Here is a 27,598-nt window from a genome sequence, read left to right on the forward strand (position 1 = left end):
TGTAAATGAAAGATAACAGGAGAGGAACAATGAAGTTTCAATACACAATTTTATCAAAGCCATTTTACAAAGCTCTACAATAAAAACCGGCCTGTGTGTTTTTTCCCTGCACACAGCCATATTGTACCACAAAGAAGATTTAATGCAATAATATGGAGAACTGATACAGAAGATAAGAATAAGTGGGAAAGTCTTTAGTCTAAATCTGCCCGATAACATACTTTCACTAAATTACCTTTAAAATTAAAATTAAAATTTTTTATGTTATTCAACAGCAAGTGCAGATTCATTACTAGAGTAAGGAATATTGTGTGCAGCCAAAATTTACATAACCACTAGATGGTGACAAAGAGATGCGAAGAGTCTCTTTGGTTCCACCTAGTGGCTGTCTAGTCTTCTGCAGTTGAGATCTGTAACCATTTGTCTATAAAATATGAGGAAGAATTAGTCAACCCCTAGTGACAGAATATAAAAAATAACTTGTATCCAAATCTATATAACATTATCAACATTAAGGAAATGACAGAAGCAGGGATGCTGACCATAAGGGGAAAAAGTGTATCTAACATTTATATAGAGGCGACTTTTATGAACTGAACATTTAAAAGCTATCATGCAAACATTAAAGTTTCCAAGAATTCTTTTGTCAGGGAATACCATCAAGCATAGTATTGCTCTGTTTGACTTTTTAATTAATGTTAACTGCCATGAATACATGTGGATAACACTGGTATATAAATAAAATGGAATCAGTCAATGCAAAAATACAAAAAGGGGGAGACCAAAGAAATTGGTGTTTGAGCTACCCATGAGGTTATAGTCTGCAAACATGTGAAATTGTGGTGGAACATAGTTTGGAGATTGAGGAGGGAGGGGCTGACTCCCAAAGGTCAAAGAGGCATGGACCTTGAATGTCCGATAGGCAAGAAGAGGGCTAGGTCTCTCTCTAGCAGTTTTTAGAATCTAGCAGATAGTTATGCAAATAGTTGCTTTAGTCGGTCAAGATTCTGTCTGTAGGTGAACAACAATATAAAGAAACTACTCAGAAGTAACTCCACACGTTGTTCTTGGTTCTTATTGACTGATAGTAATAGGTCTTATCACACCCAGAACTGCTGACACAATCCACCAAAACGTGTTGGGAAGAAGAACCAAGCACATTTTCTATTTCCACATTTTTGAACCCGGACAATCCAAACCTGCTTTTCTTCAGAATGGGATACAGGATCCTTGGTAAATGGAAAATAAAAGAAAGATCAACTAGGCAGTCTTTAGATTAACGAAGCAAGAGATAATTTAAGATATTGTATTAGGTAAAAAGAAGCCAAGTCAAGTAAGATTACCTGGTGGCGGGATGCATCCATCCTCAGGTAATACATTCTCAGGGTCGTTGGTATAAAATCCTTCTCCTCCTGTGTAGGTTCTCGCTGTTGAATAATATCTTAAATTATAACATCTTAATTTAGGCCCAGCTTTAATATAAAGACTGCATAGTGGATCTCTCACTGAATTTGCACCAAGTGGAATTTGAGCTAATTCAACAAGAGATGGGAAGACAGAGTGAAAAAGAGCTCACAGACATCATGTCTAGGTAAGTACAGTTAGAACAGCTGGTTGAAAAGAGGAGTTAGTTTATTATTGAATTAACTTGCAAAAGCAATTCACTGATTTAAATGTTATTTGCATACGTTGTGGAAAACCATCAAATTGCTTTTGCAGTTACGTATATCAAAGGTTAGCTACCGAATCTGTTAAAACCTCATCATACCAATGGAATGCACAATTTTTTTAAAAAAAAAATCAGATTGATATTATTATGATTTAGAATGCACAATTATAGAGAGAGGCCCACACACCAGTAAGATGATTGGCAATAATCAGTTTTTTATTGGACTTTCCATTGAATCCTTACCTTCTGTTCCTTTGCTATAAGGACGGCGACTCAGTTCATCCAACCTATTCTATTTGAAACAAAAACACACACAAGAAAAGATTATCTTATTTCTATCTCTGATCATTTCTCTATAAAGCCAATCTGGTCTTACTAGAAGAGTTACTACTAACTTTTCCTAACTTTTCATAACAAGCTCTACCAGTTAATGCGTAACTTCTGCAATCAGCCAGATCAAAATGGGTTTTCAGGATCACTTGGTCCCTGTACTCAAGAGTGGGTTTCAAGCTATTTCACACAACCTCTCCAAGGAAGTTTGGGTTCAATGGGTTTGGAGAAAGTTTACCAGTATTCTCCACCCACGGTCACTTGTTGAGATGGCCGGCTATAGAAATAGAATAAATAAATAAATAAATAAATCCAACTATATAAGCTCAGGTAAGTAAAGATAAAGGTTTCCTTGCCAGTCATGTCTGTCTCTAGGGCATGGTACTCATCTCTGTCTCTTCCCCAAGGAAGCCAGTGTTGTCCAAAGACATTTCCCATGGTCATGTGGCCAGCATAGCTATAGGCTCAGAGCATATGGAATGCTGTTATTTTCCCATCAAAGTGGTACCTGTTTATCTACTCACATTTGCATACTTCTGAACTGCTAGGTGGGCAGGAGCTGGAACAAGGAATGGGGAGCTCACCCCATTGTGCGCAGCTCGGGTCTCAAACCCAAGCTGTCAGCTTTCCAGCTGACAAGCTCAGCATCCTTAATCGCGGAGCACCCCGCTCAAATAAGTATATCATTTAATATAGCTTATGCCAGAATTGGCAGGTGGAAATACACAGCATGGTGACATCATATGATGAATGCTGACACTTAGACCGGCTACCTCACTTACCTTGGGAATACAAACATCTATTTATTTTCACTGTAGCTTACTGCACAGCACAGACAGACTCTGTTCACTCATTCAGCCCATGCACCCCTAGGCAGAGATCAATATCTACATGCCCTTCAAAAGAGACAATAAAAAAACCAAAAAAAGAATAAAAAAGACCAAAACACCTCCCTACAAGCAATCAGCACCCAGATAAGTAGAGATTAATGCTAGGATTAATACCAAACCAACAATCAAGAAATAAACAATATCTCAATCAAGGAACTACCAACTCAAACAAGTTAACAGTAAACAAAAGCCTAATCAAGGAATCACCTAGAACAGGGGTCTTCAAACGTGGCCCTTTTATGACTTGTGGACTTCAACTCCCAGAATTCCTCAGCCAGGCATGCCTGGCTGAGGAATTCTGGGAGTTGAAGTCCACAAGTCATAAAAGGGCCACATTTGAAGACCCCTGACCTAGAACACTCCACCAAGATTAACAGAGCAAGCCACTTATATATGAAAAGATAGCAAACCCCACTCCCTTCTAGCACTGATGATGTTACTCAATTTGATAATGAAATATCTGCAGGGATGAGAATATATTGACCATATAATCAATGATAATGAGTTCTTAAGAAACATTCATTCAGCAGCCAGTTTTGGATTTGGTATTGTTTTTAAATGGTGCTTAATTCTTTCTTTCCACAAGGAAAGATGGATTTCCCCCCCCCCCTCCAATTCTGGGAGTTGCTGTCCAGATGTCTTAAAAGTTGCTAAGGTTGAGAAACACTGCTCTAGACAGATATAATTCACTTCTTTCTAGCCGATTTAGAAGCAGTCACCTTCTGAGTTTCCCAGTTCCACCGAATGTCATGAGTTTACCTTATCATCACAACTGCATCCCAGATCGTAGTCAGATGAAGGTGTTGTAGCTACTGGATGGAGTGGCCTGGCTATTTCGTCAGGCATGACGGGCCTGTAGATACTGCTCCGGAGGAGATGATTTAAGCTTCCGTGTGTCCCATTATTGGGAGCAGGCTTCAAACCAAGGAGATCTGGAAGGGGATTAAAAATAGCATGGGCATATGGTTGTAATCAACTAAGGTTTGAATCAGGTCCTGAATTCACTGCTGCATTTCCAAAACTCTAAACTGGAATTACAATAACGACATGACAGAGGCAGGCAGTTTCTCTTCTGAACTGCATAGGTAAGTGTACACTGATTTCCTTTAGAATCCCTTTTTTCCGACCTTGTAATCCCTTAATTCAGGGTAGAATTAGGGGCGACTGGATGGAAGTGAGCATTTACTGACCAGATACCCGTCCTGATGCCTACCTGGAGTTTGCAGCAGATATTTTCTCTTTGTGCCCTAGGAGAGAAACATTTGCCACCAGCTAGTGGGAGGAGAGCATTTTTACCACTAGGCCACCATGCCGCTCACTGATTTCCTTTAGACAGTGGCTAAGAAACTTTACTAGAGTTATTTTCTAGCTGGAAGGCAGAAAAATTTCCTTCATGACATGGCAGCTAAACCAGGCCTAGAGTACTGGATTCAGGTTCACACTTATTTATATTACTAAATATTGGAATAATACAGTATAATAGGGATGTGGTGGCTCAGTGGGTTAGGACGCTGGGCTTGTCGATCAGAAGGTCGGCAGTTTGAATCCTGAGTGCCGCGTAACAGAGTGAGCTCCTGTTACTCGTCCCAGCTTCTGCCAACCTAGCAGTTCGAAAGCACGTAAAAATGCAAGTAGAAAAATAGGGACCACTACGGTGGGAAGGTAACAGCGTTCCGTGCGCCTTTGGCGTCTAGTCATGCCGGCCACATGACCATGGAGTCGTCCTCGGACAAGCGCTGGCTCTTCGGCTTTGAAACGGAGATGAACACCGGCCCCTAGAGTCGGAAACGACTAGCACGCATGTGCAGGGGAACCTTTACCTTTACCTTACCTTTACAGTATAATAGGTCTTCATGTTCCCCTGTAAGAACCTAAACTCTATGATTTATTTAAAAAACTAATGCCTTACTGCAACATGTGAATAGTTTTATTTAAACAAACCATGTCTGAAGAAGTCAGAATGTGCTATATATGAACTCAGCCTGTGAGAATTGACAGACTCTAGTCATAGAGGCCCTGCTTGGAATCTTGTCTTGTTACTGGCCATCCTGCTAACCTCCACATAATGATGTTGATGATGCAACATTTGACCATGATGCTAGTAACATTTCTGGAGAACACGGAAGACTCTTAAAGAGTATATTTCTAAAATGAAAGATTTTTAGAAATGAAAGACTTGCTTACTGTTAAGTCCTATGAAGATATACCTATTCGCCTATTCCTTAAGGACTTCACTCAGCGAGAAACAGAAATCATCCATCCATCCTTTCCTCCCTCCCTCCATCCCCAGATCATGTACCATCTCCATCCAAACATCATGAAGTTGATTTGAAATACTGTAAAGAGTATATAAAGCCTACTAAAATGCTCAATACATGTTATATATACTGTAATTATGAGTGGAGAATTTCATGTATGTGTAAACACTAATACAAGAATATGAGGGGAGGATAGGCAATCTTCCCCACCCCACCCCACCCCGACACAACTCAAATCTGAATCCTTGCGCAGAATTTAAATTTTATGTAAATGACTTGGTGCAATAAGTCTTTCTGGTACAGGGCAGCTCTTTGAAGTAGTAGGATGGTCTACTAGTAAGATCATCAGCAGAGTCAATTTTACTTAGCGATTGCTTCACTTAACAACTGAATTGCCGTTCATAATTATGATCACTAAACAAAGATTACACACGCAGAAAATAAATTTAGGGTTTCATCCTTCTATTAGATAATTAGATAGCTTGCTAAGGAAGCAAAACACGTGAATCATAAGATCCTAGCCGAAATGAAAGCTTAGAAAAGAGATCAAATGTCCCGTTGCCTAGAGGCGGTTTGGGTCTGGATGGGGAGGAACAGGCTTCGGCTCAATCCCGATAAGACCGAGTGGTTGTGCGTTTCGGCATCTCGGGAAATTCAGTTTATTCCATCTTTAACCATGGGGGGGTGAGGTGTTACCCCCCGTAGATAGGGCTCGCAACTTGGGTGTCCTCCTGGACTCACAGCTCAGTTTGGAAGACCATGTAGGAGCTGTGACCAGGGGGGCTTTTGCCCAGGTTCGCCTGGTGCTCCAGTTGCAACCCTATCTGGACCGGGATGCCTTGCGTACAGTCACTCATGCATTTGTGACCTCTCATATAGACTACTGCAATGCTCTGTACATGGGGCTGCCCTTGAGGACCACTCGGAGGCTTCAGCTGGTGCAGAATGCGGCCGCGCGAGTTGTGATGGGGGTCTCCCGGTACTCCCATGTAACACCTCTTCTCCGCGAGCTGCATTGGCTTCCAGTTGCCCTCTGGGTGAGATTCAAGGTACTGGTGATTACCTATAAAGCCCTAAATGGCATGGGTCCGGACTATTTACGGGATCACCTGCTGCCGGCGTCATCTTCCCTTCGTCCTGTGCGCTCCCACAGAGAGGGCCTCGTCAGGGTGCCGTCGGCCAGAGAGTGTTAGCTTGCGGCCCCCAGGGGGAGAGCATTCTCTGTGGGCGCGCCAGCCCTTTGGAATCAATTACCGGTTGACCTCCGGATGGATCCCGACCTTCGCTCTTTCCGCCAGGATCTGAAAACCTATTTATTTGAACAGGCCGGCCTCGTTTAAGGGTTTGGGGTATTTTTAATTATTTATTGTTAGGGCTTAATTAATTTAATTTCATTTTAACTTTTGTATGTAAAGCTTTTATTGCCCTGTACACCGCCCTGAGTCCTTCGGGAGAAGGGCGGTATAGAAATTCAATTATAAATAAATAAATAAATAGACCAGGGGTGTCAAACTCAATTTCATTGAGGGCCGCATCAGCATTGTAGTTGCCCTCAAGGGGCCAGGTGGGTATGGCCAGGGTGGGCGTGGCCTACCGGGTGGGCGTGGCTAGAGTGCATATGGCCTACTGGGTGGGCGTGGCCAGCTCTACATTGTTTGCATCAAGGGTGCCTATGGGGGCCTGGGCAGGAGTGGGACAGATCTGAGGGTCTCTGGCAGAAGGAGGGTCTCTGGGCCAGGGCCAAGGCAATGGGTGCCGTTCCCTCACTGTTTCCAGGATGGCTTCGCGGGCCACATGAAACCACTTTGCGGGCTGGATCCGGCCCCGGGCCTTGTGTTTGACATGTCTGAAATAGACTATTCATTTCCTTTTCAAATGCACTTTAAAAAAGAAAAAAGAAAAAAGCAAAACTACTTACCACACATAAGGTTGTAGAGTTCAATATTCTCAAATGGAGGTACTTTTGTCTTGTATTTAAATGAAGGCCCATAGCCTAGAAAGACTGTCTAAGAGAGAAAGACAGTAATATTAATGCTGTCAGCTGCTATGTGAGCTTTTCTGTTACTGAAATAAAATAAAGCTCAAAAATAAAGTAAAGAACCATCAGGCATTAGGTCTTTTCTTTTCTTATGTTAAAAACAGCCACCCTGAACAGCTCTTTTTATATATCCAAAACATGCTTTTTGGCTCTCTTTTCATAAGATTAGCTAAAGCACCTCACTGTTCCCAATTTTGTGCCAAGACAGCAAACAGAATTTATTTTAGTTCTTTTGAAATATAAATTGTGCTCTTCCTGTGGGGTCCTTGTTGCTCTCTGAGCTTGGTTGTTTGCTTGCAGCTGTTCCACTACAAACAAGGCAACACCATAGGTGCACTGATGATGTTACCTAGTTTGGTAATGAAACATCTTGAAGAAAACAACCAAGCTAAGAGAGGACCAAGAACTCTATGGTTCAACCTTGACCTACAAATAATTATTTTCTGTTGTGGTCTTGCTTTTGATCTTGGTATTTTGCTTTGTTCTGAGGGTTTTTTTTCCTTCCTGTTTGATCTTTTATTCTGGTTTCATCCTAAAATATTTCAGTGCAAAGCAGGGGTCCCCAACCTGTGGGCCCTGGATCATGGCCTATTTGCAACCAGGCTGCCTGAGGGCGGGCCAGGGTGCACACATGCATGCACGCAGCCCCATTTGCGAGAGTGGTAGGGCCGGTGCTTGGAGCCCCATTTGCGCGAGTGGCACCCCAAGGGCTTCTCTCTTGTGGGAGAGGAGCTGCACTGCCAAGCCGCCTGCTCCCGATGCTCCAAAAGCGGAGCGCTGAGAACAGAGGCTGAGTGAGACAAGCACAGCCTGCTCAGCTTTGCTGATCCATGGAGGCTGCCTGTGCAGGATCTGCTTTTGGAGCGTCAGGCAGCTTTGGTGAGTCTGAAGGAGCATGAGATCACGCCCCTAAAGGGTTCTCTTCTCCACGCCAAAATCAAATGGACGAAAGGCTTTGGGGGAGCGATCCCGCGCTGCTTCTGGCCTTCCATCACTTTGCAAACGCTTTCGGCGCAGAGAAGCCTGAAGGAGCCGAGACCGTGCCTCAAAGGCTGCTCTTCTCTCTTGCGTGAGGGGAGCTGTGCGTGCGTGCATGTGTGTGGGCACGCACAGGCCCGCTGCTCTCACGGCCCGGTTCCCCTCTCCCCCCACCCAAACCCAGGCCGCCAAGTTGCAAAGGTTAGGGACCACTGGTATAAACCACCTGGTATATCCAAAGATGAATCAAATAAGCTGCAATGAATCTTTAAATATTTTCTCACTGCACACCGCAGTAAGAAGATTAAAGAAACGTGGCTTAAAATTAAAATATACATTGATAAGTTACTGTAAGATATATATACCAACAATGCTACTTACTGATTACCATCTACTACTACAAGCAGTTTATTGCCTCTACCTGCATACTGTTGATCTTATTGTCATAGCCATGATCTCCGTGAAAATAGCATTTCCCAGTTATTTTCTTAAACACATCTCCAGGCCTCCTAAAAACAGTAAGAAGATTCTTGAATATACCAGCAGTTAATTTCTACAAACATTAAGGTTCTACTTCCAGTGGATTGCAGAAAATATTGTGGATTTGCTGATCTACATATCTCTAAAGAAACAGGCAACTTTTGTTTTCTTTCTCAAATGGTGGTTGAGGATAGCAGTATTCTCAGCAAGCCACAATGACACAAAAATAACAAACCACACAGTAATACCATTGTACAAATCATGCCTCTATGTAGCTGCATCTCAACAGCTGGAAAGTATATAAATTATGTAATACCATTGCATCATCATACATGTTTCACATAGTTTTGATGGCACATATGTGCTACCATCAACTTCCATCATAAGATTAGTGCATTTGATAAGCATATCATAGGAGCATTATATAGAAGATGCATTAGAGAAAAAAATTCTCATAGAAATTCTAAAAACAATGTTAAGCTTTTTCTTTAAAAATAAGAACAATTTTTAGTACATTTTGACTTAAACCTACTGAGCTTTCAATGGCTGGGAAACCCTGTTTTACAGGCTAAATCTGGCCTCCAGGTTGGCTAGTGGCTATTGTTTACTACCTAAAATTGCTTTTGTAAAATAAAGACACTTTGAATAGTAGGAAGTCTGGTCACCTAAATTATGTTAGAATGTTATAGTTGTTTAACTCAGAAGACACTGTGAAATAAGGAATCCATGTTGCTCTTACTACATTTTTGAGCCAGAGACTTACTAAAATATATTTTTAAAATTCCATATAGATGGGGTTCCAAAGTGTCATATCACAACTGATTTCTTAATGTTGGCCCCAAATCACACTGAATTAATCAGTTAAAAGAGTTTGCAAATGTCATATTTGGTTAAATGGGAGATCTACAGCAAGTGAAAAATATAAGAAAATTCATATTTATTTACTTGGCCACATGCCATCTTCTTTCCACCAACAAATGAATATCCTCAATTCTTCGGTTATTTGCATAATGTAAACGCTTGGGAAGATGTTGCTTCAAGTAAGGTTTGAAATGCTGGTCTGGCTTCTTGCACTGAAACAAAGGAGGTAGGTTCAGAAAGGGGCTATGGAAGACATTGGCCAACCTATCGGCTAACTGAAATAATCATTGTTTGGTGAGGATGAACAATCCTCATTTTGTAGACATTGTAAGACTAATTATGAGATTGTAATCAGGAGAAAATACTTTGGCCACCTAATGAGAAGGAAGGACTCACTGGAGAAGAACCTAATGCTGGGAAAGATTGAGGGCACTAGAAGAAGGGGACGACAGAGAATGAGGTGGCTGGATGGAGTCACTGAAGCAGTAGGCGTGAGCTTAAATGGACTCCAGAAGATGGTAGAGGACAGGAAGGCCTGGAGGAACGTTGTCCATAGGGTCGCGATGGGTCGGACACGACTTCGCAACTAACAACAACAACAATCTGGAGAAAATCTATGTGGTCATGCTGACATTGATTTGGCAGCCCATCAATCAGTCAAGACCAAGGGTAGGCAATTAATTTCCCCACGTTGAGAAACTAGGACTATTGTGGACGGCCCCACCAATAGGGCTATGAAGGTGTGTAGGCATGCAAGCATGCATGCACATATTTTTTTAAAAATAGCAGTCACATTCAAAATAAAAGCAATGCACTTGTATTGAGTACATGGCATACACTTATTTACATGCGATTTCTAATTTCTGAATGACCTCATGCGGGCCGGACAAGGAGAGGCAAAGGGCCAGATGTGGCCCAAGGGCCATAAAATGCCCAGGTCTGATAAAGACCAAATGGACCATTGATCCATTTTGTATCCTAGCATCAGATTCTCCTCTGTCTGAAAGCAACTCCAAAATGGCTTTTACCCATCATTTTAACTTAGTTTCCCTTTCTTGAGTGAAAAAGTTGGGAATTAAACTGCTAATGTTCTGCAGATGTTCTGCAGTGGTACAGCCCCATTCTATAAAACATGACAAGAATCACCATAACCATCATACAACTTTCTCTGTGGAAACTACACTTATGAGGATTCCTCTGAGAACACTGACTCTTCACTTAAAGCAACATCAAAGTTAATAAATCCAACTATACACAGCTATCTTTTTTTTAAAGTGCTCTAAGAAGGGAGAGTACTAAGGAGATACTTACTGTGAGATTGGCCACAATGGCTTTGGGGTCAACTGTTACGTGGATGGGGAGATTTCAAACAGAATGAGAAAGAAAAGTCAAAATTGAGCCATTAGTTGAGTTTTCAACACGCAAATGTTCATATGTAATTAGGAATGTAATGCATAATTCATATGCATTAAACTAAACTATAGGTTTGGCTATAGTTTTCCCGACAGAAGATTCACTGCTACTAAAAAAGTGAAGCTCAGATCTTAAGATGAAGATCTGCTAGAGCAAGCTTGGCCCACTCTAGAACCCGCACAAATTGTTTTGCAAACATTTGCAGAAATGCACCATCTAATTTCTCTTTGCTGACAATTCTCAGTTCATTGTGAGGCAAAAACATTTAGATCTCAAGTGTTGTTTTTTTCAAATATCTGGTTCTATTTAACAATTAGTCTTATCCATTAGGTAAATTTACCAAACGTATCTATCAAAAAAAGCAATTGCCTTTTCTGAACAATATCTCTGTCTCTCTGAAGGTGGAAGAACCTTTATAAATATATTCCCTGCCATCGTATCTGTTGGAAGCCAAGGTCAGAGACAGCGCAGAAGAAAATGGACACATTTCAAGTGGCAGGGTGAATGTAGAAAGGAAAACTTACATTTAACATTACTGTTAGCTTTGGCACGAATACGCCCTAAAGTTCCTGGTATCAATGTTATGTCATCCACGTTAGACAGATAGTTGTTCAAATATTCGGTTCTTTCGCAAGTAACATCTTCCATTCCTACAGAATAAGCACCACCACTGCATTATTGAAAGAAGTACGTTTAGACATTTGCTATTCAGATATTGAAGAATGAGATATCTTTATATCTCTTTCAGCTTTAAAAGATTTTTGAGCGTCCATGATTCTTCAGTCTACAACTAATGCAACCAAAAATAACTTGTGAGTTCTCCAAAGATACTTCCTTTCATGTTAGAGGAGTGTCATCCTTTAGATCAGGGGTTCCCAACCCCCAGTCTGTGGACTGGTACCGGGCCGCGGCATGCCAGCAACCAGTCCGCACAAACAAACAAAGCCCCATCCGCGGGATGCAGGCAGCACACAAAACCACACACTCTCTGGTCTGTGGAAAAACTTTTCTCCACCGAACTGGTCCCTGGTGCCCCAAAGGTTGGGGACCTCTGCTTTAGATTTTACAAATTTATAATAATGATTTTTTTTAAAAAAAAATGGGGAGAAATCAGAGGAATTTTTTAAAAAAAAAGAAATCAGGGGCTACATGTATTAATCTAAGCTTGTTGTTTAACTCAGAAATAACTTCCACAGATTTAAATGATTCTGAAAAATGCCATTTCAGCAATTAAAAAACATTAATGCACTAAGTTATAAAGATTAAAATATTCCCACAAATGTAGTCTTAGTAGCAATAAGAAGAGGATTCTAAAGCCTGAAGTTCTGAACAGCAGCCAAGAAGTCTTATCAAATTAGCCATTGTGCCAGTCAAAAATGTGAATTAGAGAATAAAGTTATATGAGATCATCAAACCTGTTTATAATCAGCTAAAACTACTTTTGATTTTTTTAAAAAAAACCACAAAATGGCACTATGAATTAGCTGTTCAGAAATCTGTTCACCATCAATCTGTTTTAAAAACTTTGTACCTCATCTTAAGCTGAATGCATACCGTGTGCTGGCACATCATAATTTCTGTTTTTAAATGCACTTTCACTTCAAATACAGCTCAGTTTAACAGTCCCAAAGGTGGTTTTACAAGAGGCAACTGGACTTTCTTTGAGTTTCCTCAAAGACGTTTTGCTTCTCAAATGTCTTCAAAGAAAAACAAAGAAACTCCAGTTGCCTCTTGAAACAACACTTTTGGGAAAACCATGACCTGGATGACTGAGAATCTCCACAGACACTCATTTTAACAGATTAACAAAATACCTCCCAATAGAAATGGGGACTTTTCTACATAAAAACCAAGGAAAACTTTTTTAATTACCATGATCACCCACGAAGATAATGTTGGCACATCGGTGTAAGTTCAGCTGCTTTAGTCCATCCATGAGTTGCCCAAGGATCTTGTCAATATCTCTTAGTGGACCTAACATCTATATATGCACACATATTTACACAAAGAGGAAGAATTAATCTTTTTTAAACTGTATTACAAGTAAACACTATCAGCCCACTCAGTTTTCATCTGATGATACCAGATGAATATATACCATTATGTATGTTTACATAAACTGCTATAATTATATCAATTGTACTATACTGTATTATATTATATTAATCTCTCTGAAGCACTGCTTTATACCAAGTATCAATATAGTCCGGTTCTTGTATGACTAACCAGAAGTTTTTGGAAAAAAGAAAAGATTGGTAACAATAACTTCATTCACATTATTCCTTGGCAACTGTTTTCAGAGATATTCTAACTCAACCCTCTGAGTAACTGAGGTCTAGAAATGATTGATATTTTTTATCTTTCAGGTATTTCTCGTTTATTATATTCTTATTATGAGAATTATGAGAACACTTAGATATTTGGAGTATCTTATTATATTTAAAACAACATGATCAATACTAATAATATCTGAAATAAAGAACAGACTAAGACTTTCCGTAAAACCTATAATGTACATCTGAAATCTGACTCATAATATGAGAAATCGTTCATTTAAAGAGTTAAGCAAACTTGAAGACATTCTAACAAGCTTAGAGTTATATGATAATGTGCACCCATAGTCTTCTGATGTTGGTATTAAAGAATGTCACACACATGCTGTTTCACTTAAAAAAATTAAAAGTTGTAGTGAGCTACGGCTCTTTAACCCTTTTTTAATCCCTAAAAGCATAAGCTCATCTCTAGAAACCATTTTCTAAAATAAAGAATCAAGCATGGAACCAAGATAATTTTAACACAGATGGGTCACTTCAGTTCATAAAGTTCTTGGGATAATATTTTTCCAACCTTAATTTCTAACAGTACATTTATTTTAACAAGCTAGAAGATGGGAATCCTTGTATCCTGCAGGTTTCATGGACCTCACTCAGTGAATGATTTTTTTAAGCAAAGTTGAGCAAGAAAGAAAGAAAAAGAGCTGCTGGAGACAGAAAAAGGGTTTTTTTCCCATTCTCTTCCCTTTCAATGTGGGAACTCGAACATTCATTACAGGGCACATTCCTGAATCCCAAATGAGCGTTTTGAGTAGCTCTCATTTGTTTGTTTTAAGCCCCAAGATTTGTCTTTGATAATATTATGGTATTGCCAAGATAAAAAGGATAGCACACCCCATTTACATCCATTGTCCAAATTCATCACAAAAGTCTGAAGAGACATTTCATACTGTGAAACACTCAAACATCATCGTGAATCCATTTCTATAGGTCCACATGGTCAGCCTTTCATGCTTACAGTCTATGTTTAAGCCATATCCATATCCTATACTGATTCTATATACAGAATGAAAGCATCTTGTGGATACAGGACTTCCTTTTTACAACCAAATTTTCATTCAACTTGTTCACTGAGTGTGATTGTTCAATAGATACGATAGCAGCCTCAGATAAATTTCCTTTGAAGTTACTGATATTCATTGCCTCAAAATATTCATAAAGCTCCAAGCATCATCTGGCATTGCAAAAATTTGATACCATATAATTATCAGTCATGAAATTAGGAATTAGAAAGGACCACAGACCAATTCTTATGAAAGAGGCTTCATTTGATATCTCCTGCTAAAGGAAACCAATAGTGACAAATCATGTTGTGAACAGGAGTAACCTGGCAAAATTTCTTCAACCCTTTGCAAGTATGACAGGTAGAACTTTCCAGAGAGCCAAATAATAAGTTCCAAAAAAATTCATTTTGACTGAAAAAAATTAACTGTAAGGGTGACAATAAGCAGGATTTTACAGGCTAATCCAATACTATCTACCTGTGGATCGAACAGTTTAAATGGATTTTTGCGTCTGAATCCTGTGACATTTTTTTTTAAAAAAATAGGATCTAAAGATAACACCAAGAGACAGAGAATGCTACCCAAGGAAGAGGGGGAAGAAGGAAAAGAGAAACAAAAAATGAACCCAACTGCTTGATGGCAATCTGTGGTTGTTGCCTTTCAAGATGGCTGCACTGAAAGTTCGATTTGGAAGACATTCCTCCCAAAGTTGGGAGGACCAAAAAAAAAAATATCAAGTTGTTTAAGAGTCTCAGTGGTTGATATGTACCAGTTTTGAAAACTTACTTTAATCCGACGGGATTCCGCAGACAAGTGTTCCATTCTAGGTACTTTTCGTCTTCTCTTGGAAGGAGCAACACGTCTTTTCTGAATCCTCTTAGGACTGATTTTTCTTTTAGGCCTTTTAGATGGAGTAAGAGGTGGCCCAAAACTACTCTCCTGTACTGACGGAGAGAGATGCTTGGACTCAGAAAAAGCTCATCTCAACATCAGATAGTTAAAAACTTCCCGTCTCTAGGACACGGCATGCCAAAACTCTTGGTTCAAACCATTTATACTGGGTCTATGATCATGTCAAGGTCAAGGTTGAAAAGAAGAATTTAATTATTTGTGATAATCGTCTTGGGTCTGCAGGAAACAACATCTCTGAAGAGGATGTCTGATTTGTTTTGTTTTTTACTTAGGGGGCCAATACTCTTTTCAGGTTTATCAAGAGAAAGCAAGCATCAGTAGTAGGAGCCATTGCTATTACTGGATGCTCAACATACTTATGTTTTAAATTGTACTAACTGATCAATGCTTCACTATTGGAACAACGGTAAGATACCAACTCTCTTGTGCTGGAGAGAATAAATTAAAATTGTTCATATAATATTTTTATACTGTCAAATGCCTAGTCATTATCAACTCCATGCAGCTGGAGACATGCCCAGTTTTTAAAAGACATCCAGACTGAACTTTAATGGGTGGGGGGGAACATTGAGCAAACACACCTCACATTTGCTTCCTGTATTATAGGATATCCTTACATAGGATATAGGATACCATTGGTTTTAGCTATATGCTTTCCACGATTATCGTGCTGTGGCATGTGAGGAAAGGCTTTAAAAACTAGGGGAGGGGAAGATATGAATGAACCATGTATTGAGAGGAGGAGGAGAAATCATCTGAAAAGAACAGAGCTGCAGTCCCAAGCAGTGCAGAGATGCTGGATGCTATTCAAACCGATCTTAAAAAGAAGCGACTTTGCATGCAACTCCAATTGACAGCTGCAATGAGAGTTCTTGGCAACTTTTAGGATCAGATTCCCCGAACAGAGAAAGATATCACATACAGGAAGATAGTGCAGCTTATTTATTTTTTTAAAAAAAATGGAGAAAGGAAGAAGCGAAGAGAAGGGAAGTTGAGAATTGGCAGGGATTTGCTTCTATCTGCACAGCCATTCTCCATCTTTGCTGTTCCAATCACAGAGCAATGTTCTTGGAAGATTTTTTTTTAAAAAAGAAGATTACCATCTGCCATGCTGTTTCTTTGCTTTTGGACAAGCAGCTGGAAGGGAAATGCTAATCCAGTTCCATTTGTCTCTCTCTCTCTCTCTCTCTTTCCAGAAAGCAGCTTCAGTTTTCTTTTTAAAATAAAAATAAAAATAAAGGAGAGTAAAAAATAAAGAAGAGAAGAAAAAGAGTTCAAGCTTCGTGCAGCCTTGATGAAAGCAGCAGCAGATGGGGGAGGATTCTCAAGAGTTTACTCACTCTTTCCAAGAGAAGCGCAGCCAGAATTTTAACTTATGCCATCAAATGGGTTTAATAACAAGAGCCCCCATTCCAGGGTAGCATGTTAGAAGAGCAGCCCAGCAGTCCTTAAGCATACGGATGTTGTCCCAAGTCATTGATCATGGTAAACAGCATTGGTATAAAGACATTCACAAAAGGGAGAGCTTCTCTTTCTTAAGAAATTAAAGCTAGGAAGAAAGCCAAATCTGTATTAATCAGCCAAGTCTTAGCTTTACGTTGGAAGAATGAGATCAATACAAGCTGAGGATGATGGCACCCAGTGTTTCGCCTTCCAGAACTGAAAGAGCTGGCCAATACTTGCACTTGAAACAAAAAAATGTCTCAAAATAGGACATTAAATACCAAGATATCATGGTTAAACATGCAATGTTTGTCAGACAGAGGAGTATCCAAGTGACAGGGCTAAAAATGCAAAAACAAAAAGTAGATATGAGGCTAGAGAACCATGATTGGATATCTTAAATTGGTTTGTCTCGCTATAGCTCTGGTGTTATTTATTTATTAGGAAATTTATTATGCCACCCATCTCGTATCCAACTGGTTAGGTTACTTTAAAAAAAAAAGGGAAGACCATTCTAAAATCTTTGTGCATTAGCTATCATTATTGGGATGCAGCCTCTACAAAACGTATTGTGATTTTACTACCCACATAACAGATTGTTAGTTAATCAATTCTCTGGTTGAACTTGCAAGCTGACAGATCAAAAATGTGTCTAAAAGTTCCTTACATCATCAACCTTCACTTTCGGTTTAGCAGTGAAGCATCTCTAGGGAAACTGCCTAGAATCCCTGTGGATTAAGGGAGGGATAAACTGCCCAAATAAATACATTTGCCAACTGGAGTCAGCCTACCATGTAGAAAGTGCTCTCATTGTGAGACAGTGTGCTACATTGGGCGGAATACTAAATATAAACAGAAGAGACCAAATTTCAAATCTTGATCTCAGTAAGGGGCGACAACCACAAATCATTACTAGGAAAGTCAGAAGGGAGAAGAAACTCTCATATTCAATATTTTGACTTAGTTGGCCAACCTGGAGCCTGGCCTAGACCCCTGGACTTCATTAACTCCCATCAGCATGGGCAAGACTCAGCTGAGAAGTCAGTATTATTGTATATTAAAATCAAATTTTAACCTGCAGCCAAGTTAGTTCCATAATCCTCTTGGAATGGGGAGGGTGGGAATTCTTGATGCTTTGGTTGTTTTCTTCCAGACGTTTCATTACTCAAATTAGGAAAGAGCAGCAGTGCTACTCTAGTTTGGGTAATGAAACGCCTGCAAAAAAACAACCATTCTCAGGGAACACCAAGGACCCTTCATTTCAACCCTGAGCTACAAATATTCCCCTTTATTGGTCCTCTTGGAATGAATTTGTAAATTATCTTCTAAAGGAAGAGTGTGGACCTGTGGAGTCCAAACCTCATTAACTGTTTTGGAAAGAATGACAACATTTCTTCTCTGGTAACATGGTAATACAGCTGGCAATACAACTCTTTTAACCAGCCTAACCTTTCCAGGGGAAAACTGTTTTGTTGTTGCTGCCCTATTTCTTCATCTTAACACCTGAATCACTCTAAAGTTTAACCTGTAGTGGACTTTAATGCCTTATTTATATTTTCCTCTGCCTATTCACACTCCATACTTCTATAGGGATGCAGTCAAAACAATAATCGTAACTATGATATGACTGTATTATGAGTTCACAACATGCTTAGTTATACAGTAGTAACTTTCCTAAAGTAATAAAAAATATAAAAACACATTAAAATTGTAAAATCTTTCACAATTACAGCTTTAACCTAATATATATGCTATTTTGGCTTGATTTCACACTGTGAGGGATTTTTCACACCAGGAGAGATTTAGGGATCATAATTAATTAACATGAACCCAAATGGGTAAGAAAATAATTATTTTAAGGAACTGGGAGTTGGAGTCTTCTGTAATTTGTTTCCCAGTTCTATTGATTAAGCATCTTAATATCTAAGATTAAACCCAAATGTTTAACGTTTTGCCAGCTCAAAACAAATGGGTGGAATAGGGTTGGGAAAGAGGAAAGAATTGTTTTTGATTGTCAAATGCCAATATTATTGATGCTTGAAAACGGTGGAGATGATCTCCACAACAAGAGAACTCTTTCGCAACAGTGAAGATGAGGTCTATGGCCAATTCCAGTTCTATATTTAGTGATATCATTTTGCTCCTAGACTACCTGAGGTTTTTTCTCTAAGTCTTCCTTCTAAGAGTTTCCTGATATATTTACAGTTCCTTATATTCTTTCAAAGAATCCTGTCCAGATGTAAATCAGAACATCTGTGCAATTTCCACAGAAAAACTAACTTCTCTAAAGGTTAATAAAGAAACCTGAAGCCAAACCTATTGTGATATATGAGATGAAGATGTCTCTTCTCCATTTTATCTCAAGGGAAACAGCAGCTATATGAGTTGAGAGCTGAAAATTTCATTGTGGGGAGGGGAAATATGTATTTTTATCTCTGAACTCCAGACAAATAATTGCAACTGTTATGTTGCTTCTGATTCTCATCTGACCTTCAGTCACTATGATACCAATTGCAGGGAATAATCTAATTTGGGACTAATCAAAGCAGGGTTCGATAGATTGCAGCTGGACTTCACTGCCAAATAAAATAATTACAAAAGCCAAAATTTGTTTTCACAAATCTGCACCTTGGGAGGAGAATTTACTTTCCCCACCCCCAAGGCTGACGCTTGAAAAGGGTGGAGATGACCTCCACAGCAAGAGGACTCTTCCACAACAATGAGAACAAGGTTTATAGCCAATTCCAGCTCTAAATTTAGCAATATTATTTTGGTCCTGGACTACCAAAATATACTGACAGCAACAGAATCAAGTGTTGCAATAACCAGCTGGGGATTCCCAGGAGCCAAAGATATAAGAGATAGGACCCTCAAGGGCTATCAGTAACCATATTGGCCAGGAAAGAGTACAAGCTGACATCCAACACATCTGCAGAGTACAGATCTGAAGAAGGGAGTTGTACGGTAAGTGTTCTACAGTCTTGGAATAAAATCAGGAAACTTGGATTTAAATCATTATAATTACATTAAGATTTTTGAATCATGCTGCTGAACAAATCAATCCTCTCCTTGTTCTCAGATATAGACATCTTAAAAGCCATTTCTTTATCCAAGAGTGAAACTCTGGCTAAATGCCTGCTACACTCTGATTAACTTTAATAAGCCCATCAGCAGATGCATAAAATTGTTTTCTGTGGTGTCAGTGATCTACCAGTTTAGCAATCTCTGCCTGGAGCTGCAACCCAACACTGATCTATTCTTTCCATGTTCTCCCAACCCTGTTGGAGCTGTTTGTTTAAGCAGCTCTTATGTGGCTGGGAGAATATTCCCTAAGAATCTATGATCAAAGGTTAACTGTGTAGATCTTCCCTGTAGAACAGCACTTGACTAGAACTTGAGGTAACAAAATAATTAACCTCCGTGCTTGGAACTTGAAAAAGTTGTCCCTCAAAATTCACATTGGCTCTGGATTCACAGAGAGAAAAAGGAAGACAGTATTACAGTTTCAGAATTCCTTGCCCCAGTGCCATTGCCAGAGTTCAGTGTGAATTAGGTCTCTGCCCTGGATTTCAAGGCCAAAGCACAGGATCAACAAAATGTATAATTGGACCTCTGTCATACAAGCGATTTGGCTGCATTGCTGGATTTTAACTGGAGGTAGATTCCAGACTGCCGAGTTAATGATCATTCAATCTTCTCTCCACCTTCTACCTTTCAAAGCAATGTTTCTCAATTTCAGCAACTTTAAGAATAGACGGACTTCAGTCAGCCTAGTAATTGAAGTTTACTTGTCTTTAAGTTGCCGCAGTTGAGAAACACTGCTTTCAAGTCTGTCTGCTTATTCTCCCTGTTTCTATCCAAGTGGCTAACATCATTTATAGTTATGGTTAGAAGCAGTTAGATGAGCCTCCTGACTTAGCACATCATGCAGAAAGTAAACATTGCATAAACAATTTGTGTGAAATTACTGAATTATTATAAAACACAAAAAATGCTCCTTTCACACCCGAGCACTTAAAAAAAACACACACCCTAGTCAACCTTGATTATATCCCAGAGTAGGCTTGCAAGTCTTTGATGATAATCCTAGCCCTGTCAACACATACACACTCACACATACAGAGACATAGATCACCAGTCCCTGAAACTTTAAACAGATGGATAACGTTATTAACATTTTAGCCCTCTCTATAAATGTAGTGTCTAGTTTCAGAAGGCCCTAATTCCTTTGGAGGCTTATAGAGGTGTGAACAATTAACTAGCTTTAAACAACTTCAGCTTCATATGATGATGACAAAACCCAGAGCAGCAGGATTGCATTCCACCTATGGGCAAAGATGAACTGTACTAACCTCAGAGCTAAATGGACCATATCTGTGGCCAGCCATATCTGGTTGGTCAGAGTAAAATGCATAAGCGTAAGGCCTGAAAAGAAAAGTGGACATCAGCAAGTTTCATTTAGCATGCAATTCTCACTTTCAAATACTGCAACTCCCTAAAATTATAAATTCACTCCCTCTGCAACCCCCTTAAAATTATAAATTCACCCCATCCCTCAGAATAAAACAAATGGTTTTATTGGATTTAGAGATGGTGAAGAAATAAAAATCAATATATCCAGTAAAATATTGCTGGAACTTTGCAACAAAGGTAAACAAAGCCTGCTGACTGGAAATTAGCAATAACATTTCAAACCATGAGGATAAGTTTGCTTGGCTTTGCATAACTCTGAGGGTGTCTGCTAGTATTTATGAGATTGGGGAGTATTTATGAGAAAGCCACTCTCTATTGGATTGATATTCACTGTCTGTAGCAGTAGCTTTAGGAAATCCCAACTCTACTATCAATCTGCCCAGACAGAATTCTAACATTTATGATACAAACTGTGAGGTTTGTACATGCAAAGCTGAAGCCCACTAAATATTTGTTCCAGGCTTTGCTTGGAGAAGTCTGCTGTTAACTTGCCGAGACACAAGCCAGAGAAGCTTCTGATAGTAATCTCTCCCCAGGTGTCAGGTGCAAGCAATCAGATCCACATGAGAAGGGTTCAAGTTGAGTTGAATACTTTCAATTGTGATTAGACATACAAGGAATTTGTCTCCGGTACAGAAACTCTTGAGTGTTCATGCAAACAGAATAATAATACCAATAAAAGGAGTGGGGGGGAGATAATAACTAGGATAAATAGATAATAAAGAAGATAATAAATAGGATAAATAATAATACTACAGCCATAGTACATGGGTAAGTATACGCAGGCATTAGGCAGCACTGTGATAATTAGAAGTTCAGCAGAGTGATAGCATAAGGGAAAAAAAACTATCCTTGTGTCTAGTTGTTTTGACATAAATTGGCCTATAGCACCATCCCAAGGGAAGGAGTTGAAACAGTTTAGGTCCAAGATGTGAGTGGTCTGCAGATGTCTTCTCAGCCCTCCTTCTGACCTGCGCAATCTGCAGGACTTCTATGGAAGGTTGATTACTTTATTGTATTCTACATACAGTACAATGCAAGAAACTCCCCCAGAGTTTCTTCCCCTGGGAATGAACAGATAAAATTTCTATGGAATTTAACAGGAGTTAGCGCTTAGGACTCTTGTGGCTGCAAGAATAACTCAAGGTTACTTGAGTCCCTCTCCCTCGACTAGATGGTAGTTTCCCAAAACACCCAGGAGCATTCTGGACTTTCCCTTTCACTTTCACTTTGCTGGGTTATCGTGACAGTAGGGGAGTAAGTTCAGGCAGGGTTCTGACCTGGTTTGCACTCTTGTTTATGAAGAAAAAAAACAAAGAATCAGAAAGCTGCCATTTCATATATTTTCCAGTGATGAAACAATTTAGTGATCTATATTGTAACTTCATTAAAACTTTAGAAAATATGCCAAAAGAGGCACAAGCACAAGCTCTTGGAAAAACATTCAATAATTTTCTGTAAGTGATGGGAAAAGGCTACAGTTGTTCCTTCTTGGACTCTCCCTCAGAGTAAAATATGATGCCATGTATTCTCAATTACCCAATTAAAACATCTCGATATCTGCCCAACTCTTGGGTTATTACTCTAAATAGGAAAATCAGAAAACCCCTATATCAACAGCATTAACCCATGTAATTAAAATTTCCCCAGTACAACGTATATATCATTAGCTCATCAAGCAAACAAATATGGATGATCAAAGGTCAATTTCTACCAAAGGTATCAATAACGCAGTCATTGCATTCATTGCTACAAAAGTAAGGAAGGGGACAGAAAAATGACCAACCTTTCACTGTCTGCCAGAGTTAGCCATTGCAGTATGGTTAATATTCTGCGCTCGTAAGGGATCACACTAAATCAAAACAGAGAACAAAAGCATGAAACCTGAGCTAGGTCATTAATTTCTTACAGTCTTCATCATTAAGATCAGATGCTCCATTTATGAGCTTCATGTGGTGACTCTTCTTGAAGCCACGTTTACATCAGAAATGTCTGCCTATTACAAACCAGCTTAGCTGCATTGCTTCCTCAACACCAAATCCCAGGAATCGTGGTTACTAAATTCTCAGCTGAAAAAGATGCCTGGCTTTTCTTCAGCAAATTAAATGTAGCGGACTGCCCATAGGCCCTGACAGTTGGCAAACTTTCTTCTCCGCTGTCTGAAGCTTGATGGGATTCTTAAATTGTAGTTTTGAAAAATGGACAAGGTTTTTGGTTTAATCAAGGGAGACCAGAAATATTAAAACTGGGGTCATCTGGTCAAGCCAAGTGGTGGGAAATTCATGATAAATACACGAAAGTATATCCTTAAGAATGTGTAGTTCAACAAATGAAATGTAGGTCAACAACCAAACTTTGCTTCCCTATGATGTTTTAGCAGCTGTCAGCACAATAACTTTAAAATAATAGGAAATATTTGTAGATTGGATTTTAGATATTGGCTGTGGTTTGTTCTCCAAGCTTATTTTAATATAATTCCTGAACATTTTGTTACCAAACTAGGCAATACAATCAGCAGTTTTTTCCTTGTCCTATTCTCTTTAGCTCAAGACGTTTATGAGCTAAAGAGAAGAAGACAAGAAAATCCTGCTGCTGATGTTACCTAGTTTGGGATTGAAACGTTCAGGAATTATATTAAAATAAGCTTGGAGAACAAACCACAGCCAATACAATAGCTTTAATTTAAAAGGAGAAATAACACACATTCAGAGTGGATAAAACTATCAATGTCTACTTGGGATTGTGGCTAAATACTACCTTCAGCATGACATATTGCTGGCTGTGTAACAGGCCACAACAAGAGGATCCTGCTTTACATACTTACAACCAGAGTCAAAATTATAACAAGGCCCCCCCAAAAAAATTCTTGCAACTTGGATTTGAAGTGCAATGGATTCTCCCCACTTGGGGTCACATGATTGCATTTTGGGTGCTTGGCAACCAGCCTGCACTTATGGCTGTTTGCAGCATCCTGCAGTCATCTGACTGTCATTTATCTTCTTCTTTTTTTTACCCCAAACCGGCCTTTACTTCCACTTTTGGACAAAAACAAAAACCCGCCCATTGCAGAAAATGGTTTCCTTAACAACTGCAGCATCAGTTAACTGTCATGGTGACTTGGTTAAAGACCGCAGCAAAATATCGTAAAAATGGGTCAATCATGTGATGACCCACTTAACGACTGGCATGACTTACAAACATAATTCTGGATATTAGTCATAAGTCGAGGACTACTGTATTCATGCCTTCCTTTTATTCATGTATTCCCGTCAGCCTTTTGACCACTAATGCCAGATGACATTGGTTGAAACAGCAGAGTATGTTAGATTAGGCACAGTCACAAAGTACTTGCTAAGTGAAGGCTGGATAATACCTTTACAACCAGAAGACACACAAAACATTTGGAAGATGGTAGCAACATTTTTGCCAACATATAGAAAAACAAGCTAGCTCACTCCACCCATCACTGCAGATCACTGATTTCTCATCCCTGGGTCAATTGAGTCCTGGAAGAATGTTCAATTAAGCATTGCAGAAAAAGCACTATGTAAGTAACTAGGTATTAAAAAGGTAAAGGTAAAGGTTCCCCCGCACATGCATGCTAGTCACTTCCGACTCTAGGGGCCGGTGCTCATCTCTGTTTCAAAGCCGAAGAGCCAGCGCTTGTCCGAGGACGTCTCCATGGTTATGTGGCCGGCATGACTAGACGCCAAAGGCGCACGGAGCGCTGTTACCTTCCCACCGTAGTGCTCCCTATTTTTCTACTTGCATTTTTACGTGCTTTCGAACTGCTAGGTGGGCAGATGCTGGGACGAGTAACAGGCGCTCACTCTGTTACGCGGCACTCGGGATTCGACCTGCCAAACTGCCAACCTTCTGATCGACAAGCTCAGCGTCCTAACTCACTGAGCCACCGCATCCCTATAACTAGGTATTAAGAAGTAACAAAAGGAGCCCATTCTAAATGTAATTTAATCTCTTCTAAAGAAGCAAGAACAGAGTGGAAAATGTGCTGATTTAAAAGCCATTAACAGGTAGACCAACGAAATCCATTTTATCTTTGTTTGAAAGTTAAGGCCTATTCATGTAAGAACATTTGGTTCTAAATGCCTACCTTTAGGATTGTAGCTTTTTTACTAAATCTCTTTTGTGTTTGAATTTTCACTTTCTAAAAAATCAACACTTACTTAGACCAAAAGAATGTTCCAGCTTTCACGCCTTGCTTAGCAGCAGTAATCCATATCTAATGAGGAAAATGTAATCAGATTACAATGGCTCAAAATATCTGTTATAAGAACAAACTTTCCTGCAAGAAAAAAAACGTTTTGAAAAACCAACTAAAATGGATCCAAGAATTAGGTAGCATTGATCAAATTCCTAGAAGAATTTAGAACCAGTAGTTTAGATGAGAAATAGAACATAAAGCTGAAGAATAAAGCTACATAAAATATATAAAAGAATGCTCAAGCAGTCTTAAATTATTTTCAATCTGAGAGGATCAGAGGGTCCTCTTTCTAAGGGGTGCTAAGTAAGGATCCTTTCTGAAAATACCCGATTGAATAGAAAGATAATAACACAGTATGGAAATGGCTAAAGAAATAGCTTGAGTTAGGCTACGTAAAGTGGCTATCCATAATTATGGATAGGATAATTATGCTTCTCAAAACAATATTTAACATATGGTAGAGATGCATATCAGTCATGATCTGAAGGGATTCTTTTGGTTGGTAATAATGTTTTCATCTTTCCAAGTGAGCGTTTTTCCTCTGGGTGTACTTGTTCATATATACTGAAGAAATGCTTTTTATGGATAAATACATAGACACACCCCCACATCACTTAAACAAGTGGAAATCTTCAAAGCAGCTGTGTTACCTCTTCAAAGGACATGGCTCCTTATTGTTCAAACAGCCAGTTCAGAAGGCACTCTAAAATGACCCTCCACTAATAGGCTTACCTTATTAAATGGTATGAAAAAGATTATTTAAGAGTACCCTCAGAAAGAAAAGGGGGGAAAATATCAATAAATGTGGTAAAAAGAAATCTTGTTCAATATGCAGCTTCCCTACTTTGTCAGCCCAGAATTGTCAAATCCAATTGAAGACAGACCTGGAATTTCCGTACAAGTGCCCTTTGTAAATGTGTGTATTTTAATAAATGACTATTTTCAAGTTTTCAAAGTAGTTTCATAAGTCTAGAAAAAGACATAGCTGCTTTAATCATTCACAGGTTTTACATAATCTAGGGTATATACTGTATGTGGTTGCCATGCTTCAAAAAGGAGCAGGGCCAAGTCAAAAAGAGAGAAAAAGAACAGAGTAGAGTAGAGTAGAGTAGAGTAGAGTAGAGTAGAGTAGAGTAGGAATAGGAATAGGAATAGGAATAGGAATAGGAATAGGAATAGGATAGGATAGGATAGGATAGGATAGGATAGAATAGAATAGAATAGAATAGAATAGAATAGAATAGAATAGAATAGAATAGAATAGAATAGAATAGAATAGAATAGAATAGAATAGAATAGAATAGCAGAGTTGAAAGGTACCTTGGAGGTCTTCAACCCCCTGCTCAGGCAGGAAACCCTATACCAGGGGTAGGCAACCTCGGCTCTTTTATGACTCATGGACTTCAACTCCCAGAATTCTGGGAGTTGAAGTCCATGAGTCATAAAAGAGCCGAGGTTGCCTACCCCTGCCCTATACCATTTCAAACAAATGGTTGTCCATTTGGCATAGACTGAATTAAATACTGACTGAAATTAATTGCATGTAAGAGAGTGAAAGCAACTAGCTATGAGATTTAACCATAATGGACCGAAGTCAAATAAAACAGAAACTTACCGGTTGACCTCCCCACCATCGGTGATTGAATTTCTCTCTCCCTCGAAGGTTAAAGATAGCATCAAACACAGGGTCATACATTGAATTTCCAATTATTCCATGAGATTCGGGATACAGTCCCTTTGAGCAAAAGTAAATGAGTTAATCAGATCAGAAGTCACATTTTATTACCTAGAATTCATAACGTCTCTTTTTATCTTATCGTTGTCCTCTTCTTGTGTCTAAACGTGCTACTGAAGCTTCCACTTACAGTCAAAGATCATTCTGCCGGGTCCTTGGAGCTCCCTGAGCTTGTGGTTTTCTTGCCGGCGTTTCATTACCAAACTAGGTAACATCATCGGTGCTACTAGACGTGAAACGTCTGTAAGAAAACCAGCAAGCTCAGAAAGGCCAAGGACCCCACAGTTCAATTCTGAGCTACAAACAAAATGATCTAAAGGTCATTCTGACAGAATTCCCCAAAACAATACCCTCCAGATTAGGGATTTCAGTTCCATAATCAACAGCCAGCATGAATAGGATGGAGCTGAAGATGCATTATACTTCCATTATCCTATGGAACAATACATCTTTAAGCCACAAGTCGAGATATATTTCAGTTATTAGAATTTGTCTTTTCTCAATTCTTCCTAGATTACATCATCTTGATTATTTCTCTACCTCATGAATATAGACG

General features: G+C 39.3%; 1 protein-coding gene across 2 annotated transcripts in view; it reads right to left on the minus strand.

Moving 5' to 3' along the window:
* ENPP2 (ectonucleotide pyrophosphatase/phosphodiesterase 2) overlaps positions 1 to 27,598 on the minus strand; it is a 62,567-nt gene that overhangs the window by 14,787 nt on the left and 20,182 nt on the right. Inside the window, exons 8-20 of one of the 2 annotated variants that reach the window (XM_083359821.1) lie at positions 26,923 to 27,042; positions 25,270 to 25,325; positions 22,869 to 22,934; positions 20,962 to 21,034; positions 12,790 to 12,898; positions 11,442 to 11,567; positions 10,816 to 10,847; positions 9,589 to 9,716; positions 8,585 to 8,672; positions 7,066 to 7,153; positions 3,649 to 3,821; positions 1,913 to 1,961; positions 1,344 to 1,427 (exon numbers count right to left, since the gene is read on the minus strand). In XM_083359821.1, coding sequence (XP_083215947.1) covers positions 1,344 to 1,427; positions 1,913 to 1,961; positions 3,649 to 3,821; positions 7,066 to 7,153; positions 8,585 to 8,672; positions 9,589 to 9,716; positions 10,816 to 10,847; positions 11,442 to 11,567; positions 12,790 to 12,898; positions 20,962 to 21,034; positions 22,869 to 22,934; positions 25,270 to 25,325; positions 26,923 to 27,042 — 1,192 coding nt within the window. The remainder of the gene's footprint in view (positions 1 to 1,343; positions 1,428 to 1,912; positions 1,962 to 3,648; positions 3,822 to 7,065; positions 7,154 to 8,584; positions 8,673 to 9,588; positions 9,717 to 10,815; positions 10,848 to 11,441; positions 11,568 to 12,789; positions 12,899 to 20,961; positions 21,035 to 22,868; positions 22,935 to 25,269; positions 25,326 to 26,922; positions 27,043 to 27,598) is intronic. The other variant, XM_083359822.1, reaches the window with a different exon arrangement.

Source organism: Vipera ursinii (genome assembly GCF_947247035.1).
Source record: "Vipera ursinii genome assembly, chromosome: 3".
In the NCBI taxonomy this organism is placed as follows: domain Eukaryota; kingdom Metazoa; phylum Chordata; class Lepidosauria; order Squamata; family Viperidae; genus Vipera; species Vipera ursinii.